An 18,481-nucleotide genomic window follows, 5' to 3' on the forward strand; every position below is an offset into this window, starting at 1 on the left:
CAAGCGGCACGTCATGGCCGACCATCTCTCTCGCATACACACAGGTGAGCCCAATACTGGGGTTGATGATGATTTTTCTTGATAGTCATCTTTTTAAGGTGGACACAACCCCAGAATGGTATGGAGATGTGTTACATCTGCTCTCTACTGGCCTATATTCTGAGAATGCTTCTCCCTTGCAAAAAAGAAGACTCTTGCTGAAATCTAGACCGTTCTGTTTGATTGGCGGACAGCTCTACAAATCTAGGCCAAATGGTGTGCTGCACAGGTGCGTCTCCCCTCATGAAGTAGACCACATTCTGGAGGATGCACACAGTGGTCCTATAGGTGGCCACTACCCTGGTCACATCACGGCGCAAAAAATCTTACAAACAGGATTATGGTGGCCCTATATATTTAGAGATGCTATTGCTCATGTCAAGATTTGTGATGTCTGTCACCGATGTGCGCCCAAGCCTAGCAAGCAATCAAATCGCCCTCTATAGGTATCTATGGCGTGGTTGCCCTTTGAGAGATGGGGCTTGAACTTTGTTGATCCAGTTACTCCATTTGCTCAACCAGGCAATCGTAAGTATCTCTTGGTAGGAACAGATTATGCAACAAAATGGGCCAAAGTGGTGGCTACCATCGACTGTACAGCCGCTACTGTCGCAAAATTTTTGTATGAAAATATTTTTTGCAGGTTTGGGTGCCCTCTGGAAGTCACCAGTGATCGAGATAGTCATTTTGTCAACGACCTAATCTCCACACTCCTCACGTATTACAAGGATTTTCATCGCAAGTCTTGCTCTTACTATCCTAGAGCAAATGGGCAGGCTGAAAGCACTAACAAAGTGCTAATCGCGCTTCTCAAGAAATCTTGTCACCTGCATCCAACATCTTGGGCTCAGGCTATCGGCACAGTTTGGGCTTATCGCACCTCCTTCAAGGCAACCACTAACTACACCCCATTCCAGCTAGCTTTCGGCCTAGAAGCAATTGCACCATATGAGTTCAACTCAAGTTCAGCAAGAGTGGGAAGTGTTCGTGTCACAGCGGGGATTGCTTTAGCAAACCTCTCTCGTCTCTCAATGTTAGAAGAAAGCAGGAGGTTAGCTTCACATGCTCTCCAAGCTGAGCAACTTTGTCGCAAAGCGTGGCATGATCGCCATCTCAGAAAGCCAACAATAACGTAGGGTTCCCTGGTGCTACTCTATCAAGCTAAGTATCTGAAGAAAGCTAAGAAGATGGTCCCAGCCTGGCAAGGGCCATTCATGGTACAAGAGATTTTGCCACAGGGGGCTGTCCAGTTAGTCACTCTGGCAGGCGTTCCTTTGCCACTGGTAAATAGATCAAGAATAAAGTGCTATCACTCACTTGCCCGACTCTTTAGAATCTGGTTATGTTATAATTCCCACCTACAACATTATGACTGTCCCGTCCTCAATCCTCGGCTCTCGCCGGCTTTCCATTTTCCCTCTTCTCAGATTTACCTTATCTCATCTCAGTTGTAATCCGTGTTATCGTTAACATTCTCCTTGTTTTACTGCATGCATCAAATTGCTTCTCATCTCATGTCATCTCATTGATATAATTCGGGTTGGATTCCAGCTACGATTCAATTTTTTTCTTTTTATTAGTTGAATCCACTCATAGATTGGATAATCATCTTCCTCCTGTTTCTGTATCCGTGTCTATCTGTATCCTTGGGTATCTCTATCTCTAGTCCTTACAGCTTACAACTCTCTCTCTATTGTCCTCTCTCTCTCTCTCTCTCTCTCTCTCTCTCTCTCTCTCTCTCTCTCTCTCTCTCTCTGTGTGTGTGTGTGTCCTTGTGGATTTCTTTAAAATGTCCGAGGTGCAACTCTAATCGGATAGAATATCGATTTTTCTTGGTATGTTCCTAGCACTACTCTGGTGCATCTCTATCTGTCTGTCCCGTATCTCTCTCACACGTGCTCACACACACCTAGAAAGTTTTGCCTACCTACCTACCTAAAAAGTTTCCTTTTGTTGTTGCAGCTTTCTGCTTCCGTTTACTAAGTGGAGCCGGAGCTCAGTACCGAACTCTTTCTGATGAGCCTCTTGGGAACTGCTTGCTTTCTACTTGCTTTCCCTATCGCCCCTAGCCTAACCAACTTCCCCTTGCCCCTACCCCTAAAATTACCCCCCGCCCTAACCAACCCCTCCCCTCGCCCTGCACATTTTCCCTCGCCCCTACCCTCCCCTTACTCCCCCTTGCCCCTACCCACCCTCCCACACCCCCTCGCCTCTACCCTCCCCTTACTCCCCTCTCCTCTACCCACCCTCTCACACCCCCTCGCCCCTAGCCTCCTCTTTGGCCCTCGCCCCTACCCTATCCCAACCCCCTCGCCCCTCACCAATCCCCTCGCCCATACCCAGCATACCCCTCGCCCCTACTCAACGTGCCCATACCCCAACCCTCCTCGTCCTCACCAATCCCCTCGCCCACTCTCCTCTTCCTGCATCCCCCTACTCGTCTTCCTGCGTAATCAAGCTTTTGCCAAGTGCAGCGCTACATCTCTGAATCTGGGAGTTCCAGAGTTCACCCTGCACACTGGCCAGGCCAGGCAGCTAGCTTTTCGGACCAACTGACGCTTTTCAGGGTTGAAATTTGCAAGCACACTTCATGATGGCTGGTACAAGCAAACAAGTTAGGAAGAAGAAAGCTTTGTCTTGACAGAGGCCAATTGAAAGATCCCAAAGTTCTGCAGAGGAAGAGGATGTGGATACCTCCAGCCATGGCCTCACCGATCTGTCCTCCACTGATCGCAGCGATGAGAATTACAAAGCGTCTGACTCGGGCTCTGGCTTTGCTTCGGACTTTGACATAGAGTCTTCTAGCCAAGAGGAAGAGGAAGATGATGAACGCGAAGATGCTGTGAAAAACGAAAAGAAGAGGAAAGCCATCATGCAGGTACTGAGCCATCAAATTCCTCAGCCTCCTTCTTCCAAAACTCAAACCAAATTCACTTTGAACTTCCATCTGCAGCAGCCTCATCCGTCTCTTTGAGAAGTCTTATCGAAAGATCAGCTACATACGCTAGGTCTGTTAGCATTAGCAGAGGCCGATCTGCCTTCTGATATTCCCATGGATATGGTGCACGAGGTTCTCAGTTTTTTCCCAAAGTCAAAGGACACCCACTGATTGCTACACGCATTGGTCATGCTTTCGGGATGACAACCTTTCCTACAGTAAAACCGGCTACAAGAACCTATTCACAACTTTCGAAAGATGCGACCATTGAGGCATGCAAAGAGCTACTTAGTACGAGTCATGCTGACTATGCAAGGAATAAAAAGCTCTGGGCCATTTTCTAGTACTACTTTTTGGTCAGAGCTGCTAAAGTAAGCAAGGGCAGATATGACGTGCCTACTATATTCTCGCACTGCGAATGCCTATACTGCCTGATCCACACCATCCCATGTGGCTTTCATCAAATTCTATTAACCTCTTTACAGTCGCGGGCAAAAAGATTCAGAGCTCAGGTGCAATCTGTGCAATCTAGCTTTCAATGCTTTGCAACTCATTTGTTGGCTTGGGTCATTAACATACCTGTTAGTCCTATGGATGTGGATGCGGATATGCGGCGTAAAAGCTCTAAGACAAAAGGGAAAGATATTGAACAGACAATGGATCTCCCTGGGAAGCCAAAGAAAAAGAGGGCAAAGGTAGTGAAGGACACAGTAGAATCTTTAGTATCACTGCCAGTTTCGGAAAGCCAGCAGCTTCAAGTGAAGCAACCCGTTTGACGTTCCTCGCATACTTCCGCTACTGATTCGATGGTAAGTTCAGGTGTTGCAGATCACACTATGCATGTCACAGCTGTGGCTTCTACAGTGTGTGTTCCTCTCTCTAATGCTGCTATTTTTACCCCTACCACAGTGACTAGCTCCCAAGTTCTAGTGGGAGTTGCTTCTTCTCCTATGCCTAGTCTTGCTGCAACCACTCCCACCATGTCTACTCCGACAGAGAGGCATACTCCCAGTCCACGACGAGCAGTGCTACTTGCCACACCAGTCCCACCAGCTGTACCACTAGCTAGCTCTCTTCACCCCGACACTGTTATTACAAGACCTTCCACAGTGTCAGACTCTACATCACTTTTTCAGCTATCTGAAGATATATTGCAGGAGTCTAGGCAAGCCATTGCCACCATTGAGCTTGGAGCAGAGCGGTTAGCAGCTACACACCAGCGTCACGCAACTACTTATGCAGCTATGGAGGGATCTCAGCGAGTTGCTGAGAGCGCCATCGCCGATAGGGATGCCACTATTTTCGCACTCCAACAGGCCCTGAAGTTAAAGTCTCAAGTGATTAGTGACCTTCAAAATCAAGTACAAGGATTTAGAGAATTGCTCTTACATGAAAATAGGGCAACCCAAGCTACGATGATGGGTATGGGGTATCGGTGGACTGGAGCAGGTACACCAGTGCAGCATGCAGCAACGGGTCCTTCTCAGCAATTTATGGGACTTCACTCACAGACTCCAGTTCAGTACTACAATCAACAACAACAGTATCCTCCACAACAGTATCCTCCTCAGGGATTTCAGTCGTCATCATTGCCTCAGATGCAAAATGTGACTTGCTATGACGGAATTGCTGGAGCACATCGCCATGGCTGTGTTACTCGACGTCCTCAGTACACTACAGGACAGGTGCTACCATCTGCCCAGCAGCAAGTGGCTGGTCTCTCCCAGGGGGCCCAGTTACTGACAGGAGAGCTCACATACAGCAGGGCCCCACAATTGATTTGATGGCTCCACCTCCAGAGGCTGATACTTCGGGTGCAGCAGTGGACACCACTCTATCTCTTGGATGACAAATTCAGGAGCTCACCATTGTACATATGCAGTAGCTAGTAGTTTTCTTTCACAGTTTCAGTCTTCCTCTCACCGAGACGGTGAGCGGTCTTGTGGCAGGCAACTTGTAGCAGGCTACAGTGTCACTTTCACAGGACAATTAGTACAGTTTGGACTTTACAGTTGGTCTTTGGTTGGTCGGTTCACACTGGACGGACTCGTTGCGCAGTGACACGTGGCAGGGATACGGTGGTCTAGTGGACATCGTGGCCAGGTCACCACCACCACTCAGTGGAGATAGACTTAGGTGCTGTCATTTATGAGCTGTTGGTGGCTCTTTATGGTTGTATATATGAGTAGTAGCGGTTTGGTCATCGGTATCTTTACATAGTCGTTTAGAGTGAGTCTATACACAGAGCACGTATTCACCATCCCTGCACATCTGAGCCTCGACACCCCATTGTACTTGAGAGTCTTGGGCTGGAGCTGAGTGTGCTGTCACGCCAGAGTCTGTATCAGCTCTTTGAGATAGTCGAGTCATTTGTTGTGGTCTACTGTTGCTGTTGTGTCTCTGTGAGCTCAGTTGTTGTCTATTGTTTCCTGTTTTCAGTCTGTTTTGAGTGAGATTGTCACGCACATTGCACTGAGGAGCACCCACTGTAGAGAGCACGACACACTATTTGCACTACAGTCAAATCATTCTTTTCTTCGACTTATGAGTGTATCAAAAGATTCTTTGTGAAGTGGAAATGTAGTTGTTGTGCTCTTGTGTTCCTCTAATGCTCGTCTTAGTTTGTGAGTTCATATTTTTTTGACCATATGAAGGTAGGACACTAATTCTAAATCTCATCTTGCTGGACTTTAGTGATTCCTTTGAACCGGCAACTTTTCTACAGAAATCTACTACCATGAAAATGTTTTAAGAGTTTTGGAAGTGGTCATTGAATTGATATTGCACGCTCAGGTACCACAAGTACATTGGAAGGGTCAAACATGCTGTATTTCACACTTCTGCCAAAGGTAAAAAGCTATTGTTGGCTGCAACAGAGCAGAACGTGTTAGCATCTCTCAACATCCGAGATGGGCAAATCAGTACGGAGCTTCACTCATCTTCCATTTTGCTTTTGAGCTAGTAAAGTACATTGAAGACTAATCTTGAAGTACCCACCCAGTCTGGAGGCGGATGCTAGGAGATGCTGACAAAGTAAATGGACTTGACATTGCTTCTGGAAAGTGTAAGTATCCTCCTTCCTTAAGTTTGTGATAAAGATGGCATCTGTGTGGAGTCTGCTTCTTTAGACATGTACAATCGATGCTGTAAGGGTGTGGACTTTCTTTTAACATCAATAGTACAATTAATGCTTTTTGAATCGGTGTGGAATGTCTGTTAACAACAACAGTGGATTTAGGTAGGCTGATGTGCACAGTTTTGTAGCTCTTAAAGTTGCTCCCTCACCTTGAAATATCACCACAGTAAAAACTCTCTATCAACCGAAAATGTTACAGGTTAGTTGAAATCTTCAGCTCACTAAGATTTCTTTGAGGCCAAAGAAGAACAAATTTAATCAATTGTAGAAACATCGGAAGGGATTTAATCATTTAACTAACCATTAGATAACATATGTCCTTAGACATCGGAAGGGATCTAATCATTTAACTAATCATCAGATAACATATGTACTTAGACAAGAAGAGTTTGGTATCATCGACCAAGCTAATATATCAAAGATGGTTGCATTTGTGAGCTCCATATGTTGTCACAAACACAGAACTATTTAGTATCTGTCTTTTGGCCATCACATTCAGTATTAGAAGACCTGAATTGATTGTCAAACAGCTCTTTGGTTGGTACATTTCAGATCTTATAACACTTTCAGGAGGGACTACTTTACGAGCATGGAGTATTACAAATGGAGATTTGACTTGGGAGACTCGATTCCCTCCCTTTGCTTCTCCTCCCACACTTGATGTGACACCTGTAAGCTATGACTCAATGATTAGCTGTAATCGTTTACAGCTTGTCAGCTTCTTATGCCAGTTCTACTCTCAGATTCAAATACATCATCTTCAAGCCAAAATGCTCTTAATTTTTGGAGGACTGCAATTATATGGTGTATCTAGTGCTGATGGAGAGATCCTTTGGAGAACAAATACTGCCAATGCAAGGTGCAGATCAAACGACCAATTTTACTTTTGGTTTTTATGTTTTGGGCTGTGCTACTGCTTGTAACTATTGATTATCATTTGTTACTAACCATCTTAGTATTGAAGTTTAGCCACTCTTGATTTTGAAGGTCTTCAGAGTTAGGTGTTCATTCTGTGATGTTTGTATGCAGTCAGGGTGGTAAGTTCAGTTTGAGAAGAGTTTTAACTGGCGAAGATAAAAATTCTTTGTATGGAGTAGGCTTCACAGGAGCTTCAGGGTTTTGTGTATGGAAAATCTATCTATTCACAGGGCGCCTGGTTATGCAGGAAGCTGCTACAATCAAAGCTAATATCTGCACAGATGAGCTAGTGGTTACCAAGCATACTGTTATTGGGTTAGATTGCGATGGAAAGACAATATTCACTGGCCACATAGGTCCAGTCAACAGTTTCTCTATACATAAAACGCCTATTCAAAGTATTGTTCCTGATGCTTTTGGGAAAGCCCGGCTTTTGAGATCAACTCTTGAAGGAGTTTTTGCCTTGCAGCTTACCGATCAGATTGTACTCATAAAGATAGGGAAAACTGATCACAATCTGAAGGTCCTTGAAATATTTGAACGCCCTGCTGTCATCAGCAATACTTTGGAGCTTCTGGGCAACAAAACATCTGTAATGGCAGTTCAGCATGTGGGATTGGTTGAAGATTGCAAAGTGGCATTACGAATTGTTACCATTGAAGGTGACAAGGATGAAACTTCTAGTCATGTTTTGGATCTCGATTGTGAGAGAGGCTTGGTGCAGCAGGTTCACATAAGTGGCTACTTACGCAAAGACAAGTCATGTGGTTTTCGGGCACTGTTTGTCATGGAGGACCATTCCTTAGTGTTTGTGCAAAATAGCAAAGTCGTATGGACCAGAGAGGATGGGCTTGCTGCCATTGCAGCTTTTGTGGCAGAAGAATTGCCACCAAAGAAAGCTGAAATCAAGCATATAAATGGAGCTCACAGACATTGGTTCAAGGTGTCTAACAGGTTTCTTGCATAAAATTTACACTTCTGTAGCAAAGGGTCTTCCGCACCAGGTCATTCTATAAGTAAAGATTATCTGCACATGTCATCTGTTCAGAGTATCTTTTTATTAGACAGCAGAATCAGCAAGTTTACATCGAGTGTATCCTTATCTGTGTGCATATAACCCAAGTGGTTTATGAATGCCCTCTCTCTATGTGAAAAACAGTCTTCATTACAAACACCTCCACTGAAATACCACATTAGCCTGTATAGGTACCAAGTGAGAGTGTTGTTCTGTCTACTGCTCAATCAACAGATGTGGAAATGGCATGGAGATAAGATGAAATCTTGTAGCAGAGAAATCTTTACAAGTGCTCAGAGCGTGACGTGGATGGGCTCGAAGCAGTATGCTCATAGTCTCATTCAAAGTGCTAACAAGGATGCGCTAGCCTTTAGTGCTACTCAGATATGATAACTCAACCTGTATGAAACTGTGAAAAAGACGCAATGGAACCAGTGAACAGAAATAGAGATGTCACTAGAGACACACACACACACTGCTCAACCCAGACTTGATGCACTGCAAAGGACCATAGTAAAGACATTGGCTGGCAGCATGCTCAGCTCCAGACCACGGACTGTGCTACTTGGATAGAAGGGGGGTATCAAGGCTAGATAGTGCAGGCATATGTGATGTGGTAGATGCGACTCAATGATAGACTAGACACTGATAGACTAGACACTGATAGACTAGACACTGATAGATCCCCATTGATAACTCAAGATTGATAAATTCCCTTAGACAGTGCGCCAGATGCCTTTGAAAGCAAGCTCTTCCCACTTTGGGACTCTGTTACTCACATTATTGCAGTTTTGTGTGCAGAGGTCCTGGCAGTAGAGCAGTTGCACGTGGTTGAGGAAGAGTCCCAGGCCACGCAAGACAAGGTTGTGTCCGTTGGGATTCCTACTCCACTACAAAACCCCCCCTTTGATGATCCAAAGCTCGTAGATGCGATGAAATCAAGCGTCGACTTGGGTGGAAAGGGCAATAGGGAGGAGGACAAGGAGCAGGAGGTAAACTCTATCCTAATTTCCATGTTGTTTTTTCTATCCTTCATTGTCTTTTTCTTACCCTTGACTCGTTCATGACAGGACGTCCTGGAGGTTGATGAGTTTGTAGCAAGGACGGTTCCTGCTTCGAAGAAGTCCAAACACCCGAGGGAAGCATAACCCGCTTGGTTGCTTGTGAGACCCTTGTATGATGCAAATGCTTAAAGAATTGCTTCGAGGCTACGCATAACACACACACACACACACACACACACACACACACAAACGGAGTGGCGGAGTTCCATTCCTAGACAGCAGAGGCCCCAAAGATTGGCGCCACTTTCAGTATTTCTTTATTATTGATGATTCGCAACAACAGTCGGGGAGCACCTCCTCTGCACTCTACGCTCTATAGAGTGCTAGAGAGAGCCCCCAAGGCTCATATTTAAAGGCCCAAGGCCAAAATGCATCAGATATGAAAAATTTACACCAAAAAAAAAAGTTTCCTAATATTTTGGGAATTCCATGAAAATCTGCCACAAATTTCAAGATGTCCGCACAGGTGCCACATCATCAAACTTGTCCAACTTCGTTTCGGCCACTCTGGGGCGCTTTAAACAGGTTTTCTTTGACTTTAGGGGTTTTTAGGTCTCTTGACCATTGATTTATAAGTTGGTCAGGCTAGGATTTTTAAGCCTAACTTGTTTTTATCTTTAGGCCACTAGCTCGATCTTCAGTGAGTTGGTAGGTCTTATGTTTCTTCTTCTTCTGCAAGGTTTTGAGTCCCTCGGCCAAGGATCTATAAAACTCAATCAAGTTAGTTCAAAAGCACGAGGGTCATTTCAAGAATCATTCAGTGTTTCTAGTTTCATACAAACGATTACGGATGCAAGTACAGGACATAAATGAGGAGAGAAGATCTATGTGCGACATGGAGGATTTTGGCTCTGACAAAGATATTGGCATGGACCACCTTTCTAGGGAGAGAGAGTCCGTGACTTGCTAAACAAACGCACTGATCAGATGCGTCTATGACCTTGACGCAAAAACCCTAACCCTAAAACCCATCACAGAGGTGGTGCATTAGCTGAGGTAGGAGGTGGAGGAGCTCAAAGCACAACATGAGTCTAGGGCATACAAGATTGTCATGGACCAAAGTGCCAAGTCTAGGGCATACAGGATTGTCATGGATAGAGTGCCAAGTCTAGAGTGTTGGACTGGGTGGACCTACTTATAATGTTGATTTGGCTTCTTTTTGTTGAGCACTTTGGTGAGAGATGAACGAGGAAAATCGCTGTAAGTCATTAAGTATGGCTAACTCATCTCCGTGAGGTATCTCCCATACTTTGTCTACTCTCTGTCATGTGAGCATCTGTCAAGCCCCAACTCACCCACATCTAGCTCTCTAAGAATCTCATCTGAAGTGTCGTAGAAGACTGTCTGAGAGTTGCCCGTTGGGCATTGAAGTCATATATCATCATCTAGTATAGAGAAAGGCGACTGTCCTCTGGATGCAGTATATACTGACGTACTTGGGGAAAGTAACATATGGCAATGTATAGAAATTGGCCTCTGATCAGCCTCACCCACATGTATCTAGCATGATTATCTCTCCGTACAATATGTAGTAGTGGCTGTAACTCCTCCCTAAATAGCATTGCTACTCCTCCTGAACCTCTACTTTTATGCTCAAATCTTGCGATTGTCCTGTGGGCTGTCTCCCATCTGTATCCCACCACATGTGGCATAAGCTGTCCTGGGGCTTGATGAGTCTCTGAGAAGAGAACAATGTCCTTGTCTCTGAAACTGTCCTCAAAGGCACCAACGTCCAACCTCATAGATCCATTATAATTGCAAGTAGCCATCTTCAGTGTGGTCCCATAGGTCTCACACCTTCATGTAGAACACCGCTTTGCAATCGACCATCTCTGTAAAAGGCCATCTTCCCCTTCTCCCTTGCCGCTGTAATCTTTGGCATTACCTCTCTCATATGCGCAAGCTGTGAGAGAGTGAGATCATCACCGAGAAAAATACCTGTCTTCTTGAGGGTAGGCCTCTTTCTCAAGAATTCCTTCTTCTCTTCCAAGGAGGGGAAGCGTAGTATAAGAGCTCTCCCTTTTGAAAATTCTCCCGGGTCATCACTCTTCTTGCCCACTCTCCATGCCTTTGTGTGTGAAGGCTTGTCCACCCCCATCATGGATGTGAGACTTGTGACCTCTTTTTCCACATTGTTTATGTCCTTGAGGCCGGTTACCCTCACATGTAGAGCCCGTATCCTCCTTCTGTGTTCCTCTTCGAGGGTCATGTTAATAAGAGTGGGTGTACAAGGAGCTTCCTTACCTTTCCCTGTCTTGGCAACCTCAATCCATTTTTCGGCCTCCTCTACTTTCTTTTGTGTTGCGGAGATGACCGCGGCCCATGACTTCTTCTCCTCACCTTCCTTGATAACCCGCATTTCCTCTCTCATGGTATTTAATTCTTCCATCATGGATGGTTGAATTTCGCCTTCTTCGAGCTGCCCACTTTTTGCTTGTAGATTTTGGATAATGGAATCTTGGATGACCACTTTCTCCTCGAGCGAAGCGATCCTCCTACACATGCCATCTCTTTCTTCGGTCCATCTTTGAAGAATATGGCTCCTCTCCTTCCTCCACTCTTCAACTTCGTTTCTCCATTCTCTCATTTCCTTCTCTATTGCGACATCCTCTTCCCTGTGCTCATGAAAGAGGCTTTGTGGGCGACTGGCGAGGGATGCGTCTTCTTACACGTGGGGGAAGCCGTTAACACTTCTTTGATGCTTCCCATGATAGAGAGAGAGAGAGAGAGAGAGAGAGAGAGAGAGAGAGAGAGAGAGAGAGAGAAGAAGAAGAAGAAGAAGGGATTTCATAACGTCGTAGGAAACTATCCCAAGAGACCTCAAAGATCTATCCGACGAGAGAGAGAGAGAGAGAGAGAGAGAGAGAGAGAGAGAGAGAGAGAGAGAGAGAGAGAGAGAGAGAGAGAGAGAGAGAGACTCTAAAACAACAAAAAAATACAGGAAACCTTAAAAACAGCAAGAAACGCTTGTGAAACCTTAAAAAACGGCAAAACACAGATTTGAAACCCTAAAAAATAGTACAAAACAATGGCAAAACCCTAAAAAACAGCAAGAAACGGTGACAAAACCCTAAAAAACAGTTTTGAAACCATAAAAACAGCAAAGAAGAAGTGACGAACCTTAAAACAGTGAGAGACCTGTCACAGAGAAATGAAATGAAATGAAATGTTATATTAACGTCTTCAAAAGGCCAAAATGACCTATGAGACCAATCAGTTACAAAATAGTGAATCTAATACCATGTCTGGGTACAAAAGAACTAGAAAAGAACTAGAAGTGGAACAAAATACTACTACTACTACTACAATCTAAAACTACGTGGGTGTAGCAGCTGATACAATAGGTACCCGGTAAACTGGATGTAACAGTGTGTGAAACAAAGATGGAAGAAATGGTGAGGATCCATCCTCATCTGCACTCTGGATGTCGAGAGAGTATGGCTCGAATCTTCTGTTGTAGTCTCCGTCGATGCTGTGTAGCTCCTCTCCTCAGTCGCGGTCGTCTGTATCTCTGTAGCTCCAATGCTCGGTCGATGAGAGTGCCAGTAGTGGTCGAATGAGTGTGGGACGAGCTCTGCAGTGGTGGCTGCTCCTCTGGCTGTCCCATATCTAGTGAAAAGAAATCTGTAATGTGTCTCTGGGACTGCCTCTCTCTGCCTCTCCCCAGTAAAGAGAGAGAGAGAGAGAGAGAGAGAGAGAGAGAGAGAGAGAGAGAGAGAGAGAGCTGCTGCACTTACTGTTGGGCATTATTGCTCCAAGTGAGGATATCATAGTAAGCAAGATGAGGGCTACATTGTTATGCGGATGGCTACCATGGGTCTATAACTTGCACTTTCCTCTTTAGGTGATTTATATTTTAGTTGAATTCATCTTATTCTTCCATGGAAAAAACATTTTTGTGGACAATTAGATTGGTTTCTAAGACAATTATAATAATGCAGGGACAAATAGAGAAACTTATGGCAGAAATTAAAGGAAGAGGTGCTCAAGAGTTTTCTTTGAAGAAAAAGAAAGGAGGCCAATTGAAACTAGTTCAGGATGAACATGGATTTAGAAGGCTTTTGATTGTACTGACAAAAGGAGGAAAGCTGTTTGCACTTCATAGTGGAAGCAGCAAAATAGTGTGGTCTCTTTTAATCTCTTCATTTCGGAAATCTATACAAAAAAGTAAAGCTGTCATGCTCAAACTTCTCCCATGGTACCACTCTATTGAGCCTGCACAGGTTCAAAATCCAATGGTTCTTGTGGTCGGAAATTCTGGTTCTAAAGCTGATGGTTCAGGTATTCTTGCATGGGTGGATAGTTACACAGGAACCGAATTGCATTCAGTGCGTCTACGTCATGCAATTGAGGATGTTCTTCCTTTAGCAAGGAATGCTCTCCAAACAGAGAACCTTTACATGCTCATGGATGTTAAAAGGAACATTCATGTATTCCCTACATTGCCAGACAGCCTTAAAGTTTTCCAAGGCCAGGATTCGATGTTTGTTTTTCCAGTTGTTGATGTGGATAAGAGCGTAATTTCAGGCTATGGCTTTAATTTATCGGCCCAGATGCAATCTAACCCAGAAATTCCATCCAGCCTTGTGTTTATATCCAAGAAAGTTTGGAAGACAGATTTTTTGCAAAGGTCAGAGCGGCTAGTAGCTGCATCTGAAATTGACAAGGCAAGTAGCTATTTAGGCATATCCTCGTACCTCCTAGACTCTGATGTGTAGTGTGCCACCTGCTCACATTTGATTTGTAGGTTGAAAGCAACAGAGTGATGCGTCATGATCTGTGTGGAGTATTGAGGAATACACTGATGCTTGTAGCAACTACTTCCATATCAATCTCGAAGGTTGGTGAGAATGACTCTTTTAAGGAAAGTGGGCTAGCTTTTTCGGTCATGGACGCAATGACGGGAGAAATCTGGCACAGTGTTTGGCATTCAAAAGCTCAAGGGCCAGTCCACATGGTATGCTATCTATCAGGTTCATTTAGTTTGGTTGTAAGATTAGGTGTGGATCTTCACTTTAGTGTTTCTCTCCTTACGCTTCACAGGTGAAGGACAAAAACTGGTTTGCATACTACTTTTTTGACTCTCAAGCTCGCTCTTACAAATCTTCAACACTGGAGATCCTTGAAACAAACTGTGAGGTACCCCTTACATTCGGTAATGGTTGCATGCTATCTGTTCTGGAAAGATGTAGTAAGTTATCTGATAGCTGCCTTATGAATAGGGCATGCGCCTTCTATTTTGTAACTTTCTTCTTTGAATTATTGTAGCAAAGCTAATGTGCTATAAGTTTGTTACTGTTGTTCAAATCTACAAAAAGATGTGCTTCCTTCAGTAAAACTTTAACATCGTGATTCTCTGTCTTGTTAACAATTTTCTTATGGGATTTGCTGTATTTTTTGCAGTACTTTCATAGAATTTTCCTTTAGCTTTTTGTGTTTTGCAGGATTTTCAAAACCAAAGTACTGTGATGAATGCGAGTGCTTTGAATCAATCAAAAAAGGGTAGTAGAATGTTGAGATCAGAGAATGCAGTGAACATCCCATACATAAAAGCATTAGGATTCATTGAAGGTTCTACGGAAAATGCAAGACGGTTCTTGTTTGGAGCTTTTGATGGACAGGTATTTAACGACAACTGTTGAATTGGTGAGGGCTCTCAAATATATATATATGTACTTTACCCGCTATAAGATAATGGTCGTTTCCAACCAGATCACCTTGTCGGGCATGAATTACGTAAATGATACAAGCAAAGGAGGCACTATCTCGAAATGGATGAGATCCTTAGGCAGTTCCTTAGCACAGCAGGTCTGTTTAACTTTGATTTTGTCTTTTGCTGAGGAAAAAATCTGCAGAATACTGTGTCTTTTGATGCTCTATCGATGATGCACCTCTGATGCAAATGCATTTTACATAGAAGTCTTTTTGCACATATGCGGGCTCTTTTTTACATTTATGTTGGACTTTTATACGCATATGCACATGCAGGGCTGACAAAAAACATCTTTTACAATCAAAAAGAAAAAGGATACACCTAAAACTCTAGGTCAAAATTGGAAGGATTTGCTAGTAAAATTTTAACGGTTTTGTTTAAGGCAAGCTCAAAATCTAGCTGAGATTTTGCAATTTTAGCTGGTGATTTTTTTATGTTTTTTTGTTTTGTTTTTTATTTGTGAACACTACATATGCAGTGCTCTGTAAACACTTTGAATACCTCAAATACAATTATGGCTCTGTCGCACACCATGTAGTGAACCAGCACAAGGCATGTAATTATTCACATTGTCTTGTCAGTTTTCTGGAGCTGTGAAATATCAAGATTTTTTATGTTATCAAGGTTTACTGACATCTAGTTGTGTTCTATGCAGCTCAATTTGACAAGCGTTGGCCCAGTGGAAGGATTACGCAAGATAGTGTCTGTGCCGACCATGTCCGGAAGCATAGTTTTCGCCTATGGTATTGACATACTCTTAGTCCATGCGGTGCTTCATCATCACACACCCTCCTACTTGAAGGGATTCAGTGTTTATGTAGTGCTTGCAACCATCGGAGCCATATTGTTTGCTGTACTGATGACCCAAATTTTGCCAAGATACAAGAGAAGCAAGAAACTTGGCAAGCACATTACTAGGTAGAGAATCAACAAAAGCATCCCTCCAAGCCCATGTATCTTGGACTTGTGAGTTGAGCAAGATCTGCCTCGACTTGCTTAGCTTGGTGGCTTGATTGCTTACACCAGACAGCATGGTCAGAAGGTCGTAGTAAAATACTGAAACCCTCGAGAGTTACTGTGGACCATTCATTGGATTAAGATTTGTTGAATAAGGCCCCTGGCAAAAGCAATGCTTCTTCCTATTTTTGATTGAGTGTTTAAGAGAGAGGCTACACACTCTCTCATCATCTTATTTTGTGTTTAAGAGGGGGCATTAACTTGGGGGTCACATACTCTCTCTCATCATCTTATGTAGGCCATTGTGACTATGCTCTCTTTTTTTTTTGATAGTTAGAGGGAATGGCAAATTTTCAGGTCTTCGGTCCCCATTCCCATTCCAACTTCCCATTCCGAATCCCCGTTCTGTGTTTCAGACGTGAGTCTCCGTAACAGGGAATGGCATTTCACGCCTGTTGGCGTTCCCCGTGCCACATTCCAATCTCTCGTTCCGGGTAACTATGCTTTCTCTCTCTCTCTCTCTCTCTCTACCTTCAAATATGGTCAGGAGATTGTGGAGTATACAGATGCATACACTTACCTGGGGGTAGTCTTTACTGGGCCGAGATTTTCTTTGAGAAGAACAGCAGAGACTAGACTAACTAGAGCTGGTGTGGCTCTGGGAGGAATGGAGAGGATGTGTTCGCAGGTTCAGTTCCAGGAACCTATGACAAAGTTATGGCTCTTTGATACTTTGGTTGCTTCTACTATGTTATATGGGGTGCAGGTTTGGGGACCTTCTATAGGCCAAGATGGCTGGAGGCGTATGGAGAAGCCCCTGGTATCTATGATCCCTCGGCTAATTAGAGCCAAGGCTTCCGTACCGCATGATATCATTCGAGCGGAATTAGCTGCCCCCCCTATGGAGATTGAGGCGCTTACCAGATCAGTCTCCTTTGTACACAGCCTGTGGGATACTACTAGAGACAGATATGCGAGGGTGGCTCTAGAGTCCTCCAGACAATTAGCTCTTAATGGGGATACATCATGCTGGTTTGCACAGATGGCGTCATGGTTTCAGACACATGGTTTCACCATGGACAGGTTGCCTCCTTTTCAATACTCTCTACAGGCACCCTTAGGTCTCTGACACGGGTAGAGATTAATAGACTTATTCGTCAGGATCTGATCCAGTTGGACACGAGGAGGACATGGATAGAGCCGTTACAGGAGTTGGGCACAAAGAGGGCTTTCTATAGAGAGCATCTTCTCCACCTCACGAGGGATGGGTTTGTGATTCGACCTAGCTATATGGACACGCATCTTTCTCATGGTTTGCGCTGTGCCATTGGCCAGATACGCACGTCATCACATCAACTCGAGATTGAGACTGGCAGATTCAGAGGGACACCAGCAGATAGCAGGATATGCCGCCTATGCCATCTAGAGCCAGAGACAGAAGTACATTACATATGCCATTGCACAGTGTACTATGAGATACGAGGCCGTTTTCATTGTCTATTCAGAGAAGGTTTTGGGCCTCTATCTAGGGTCATGAGTTATGAGGATTAGAGATGTCTTGGGCTATATCTACTTGAGTTACACAGGCATAGAGAAACTTTACTGAGGAGAGCTGAAGAGCGACAACCCCAGAGACAGATCACAGATTTCTTTACACTAGATATTGTACACCCAAAAGAGCAGACAGAGGAGCAGCCAACAGTGGAGAGGTCTACCCACACTAATGGCATTCTCATAGACCGAGCATTGGAGCTAGGGAGATCTAGACGACCCCGATGGGGAAGAGGAGCTACACAGTTTCGAAGGAGGCTATAGCAAAGGATTCGAGCCATACTCTTTCGTCGTCCACAGTGCAGATGAAGATGGATCCCTATGAAGATGGATCTCTACTCCCCTCCCATATTGCCTTCACATTGTACTGCTTAGTTTACAATCCCGCAGTATTTATACTTTGTTATCCTAGTTTAATTTATTTTGTTAATCTGACTTTGTATCAAATACACCGCATTGTAACTTTCTGGTCTCATAGGTCACTTTGGCCTTTTGAAGACATTAATATAACATTTCATTTCATTTCATTTCTCTCTCTCTCTCTCTCTCTCTCTCTCTCTCTCGGGATAGTTTTCTATGATGTTAAAATTCTCTTCTGCTTCTTCTTCTCTTGGAAATAATCTACAACTCCTAGTGGTATCTAATTTTACAAACAATCTTTGCGTTCTTGGTCTGCAATGCCGACAACCGAGTAGAGTAAGGTGGCACAACTTCGTAGGTGAGAGTCCCACCCGTGATGTGTAATTGATGAACAATAGGGAGGGATGATCAATGAGCTAATAGATGGGGATGATTGATGGGGGATGGGTGGTCCATGAGTAGCAGAAGCACAGAGGCAAGCAGATCCGGACGTAAGTAGCGCTATTGTTGAGATATGAGGGCTGGGGGGCAAGGTGTATATAGTCCCAAGTTCTTGCAAACTTAGTGTCAAGTGCGCAAGTAACTGGATCTTGGTAGCCCTCTTCAAGGAGTGAGCACTCATTTCAAGGAAGTCGATGCCAAGAGATAGAGAGAGGGCTCGAAGAAGGGTGCAAGTTCACCTCAAGCTTGGGGGGGGGGGGATTTGTGCACTACCCGAGGTGAGAGCGCTAGGCTGGCAATTGATTGAGGAAGGCAATCCTCAGGACTAGGTGGCACGAGTATGGGAGGG

At 44.3% G+C, this 18,481-nt stretch overlaps 2 protein-coding genes across 9 annotated transcripts in view; one reads left to right on the forward strand and one right to left on the reverse strand.

The window, feature by feature from the left end:
- Positions 1-15,965, forward strand: part of LOC147461998 (uncharacterized) — a 71,435-nt gene extending 55,470 nt beyond the window's left edge. For 3 of the 8 annotated variants that reach the window (XM_086509466.1, XM_086509469.1, XM_086509470.1), the window contains 11 exons: positions 5,771-5,898; positions 5,979-6,041; positions 6,666-6,784; positions 6,857-6,972; positions 7,143-7,974; positions 13,052-13,777; positions 13,858-14,067; positions 14,154-14,249; positions 14,555-14,731; positions 14,823-14,918; positions 15,479-15,965. In XM_086509466.1, the coding sequence (XP_086365592.1) occupies positions 5,771-5,898; positions 5,979-6,041; positions 6,666-6,784; positions 6,857-6,972; positions 7,143-7,974; positions 13,052-13,777; positions 13,858-14,067; positions 14,154-14,249; positions 14,555-14,731; positions 14,823-14,918; positions 15,479-15,745 (2,830 nt within the window). In that variant the 3' untranslated portion in view covers positions 15,746-15,965. Of the gene's footprint in view, positions 1-5,671; positions 5,899-5,978; positions 6,042-6,665; positions 6,785-6,856; positions 6,973-7,142; positions 7,975-13,051; positions 13,778-13,857; positions 14,068-14,153; positions 14,266-14,554; positions 14,732-14,822; positions 14,919-15,301; positions 15,390-15,478 lie in introns of those variants that run through there. The other 5 variants (XM_086509471.1, XM_086509473.1, XM_086509468.1 and 2 more) reach the window with 5 other exon arrangements.
- Positions 9,121-12,530, reverse strand: LOC147461999 (uncharacterized). The gene has a single exon (XM_086509474.1). The coding sequence runs from the start codon at positions 11,695-11,697 to the stop codon at positions 10,882-10,884; it is 816 nt and encodes a 271-aa protein (XP_086365600.1). The 5' UTR covers positions 11,698-12,530; the 3' UTR covers positions 9,121-10,881.
- Positions 15,966-18,481: the final 2,516 nt, after the last annotated feature.

Source organism: Adiantum capillus-veneris, chromosome 3, assembly GCF_014529385.1.
Source record: "Adiantum capillus-veneris isolate H3 chromosome 3, ASM1452938v2, whole genome shotgun sequence".
NCBI classification, from domain to species: domain Eukaryota; kingdom Viridiplantae; phylum Streptophyta; class Polypodiopsida; order Polypodiales; family Pteridaceae; genus Adiantum; species Adiantum capillus-veneris.

Coding starts and splice junctions, on each gene's coding strand:
- LOC147461999 (XM_086509474.1), bottom strand. CDS start 11,697: ATGAGAGAATGGAGAAACGAAGTTGAAGAGTGGAGGAAGGAGAGGAGC.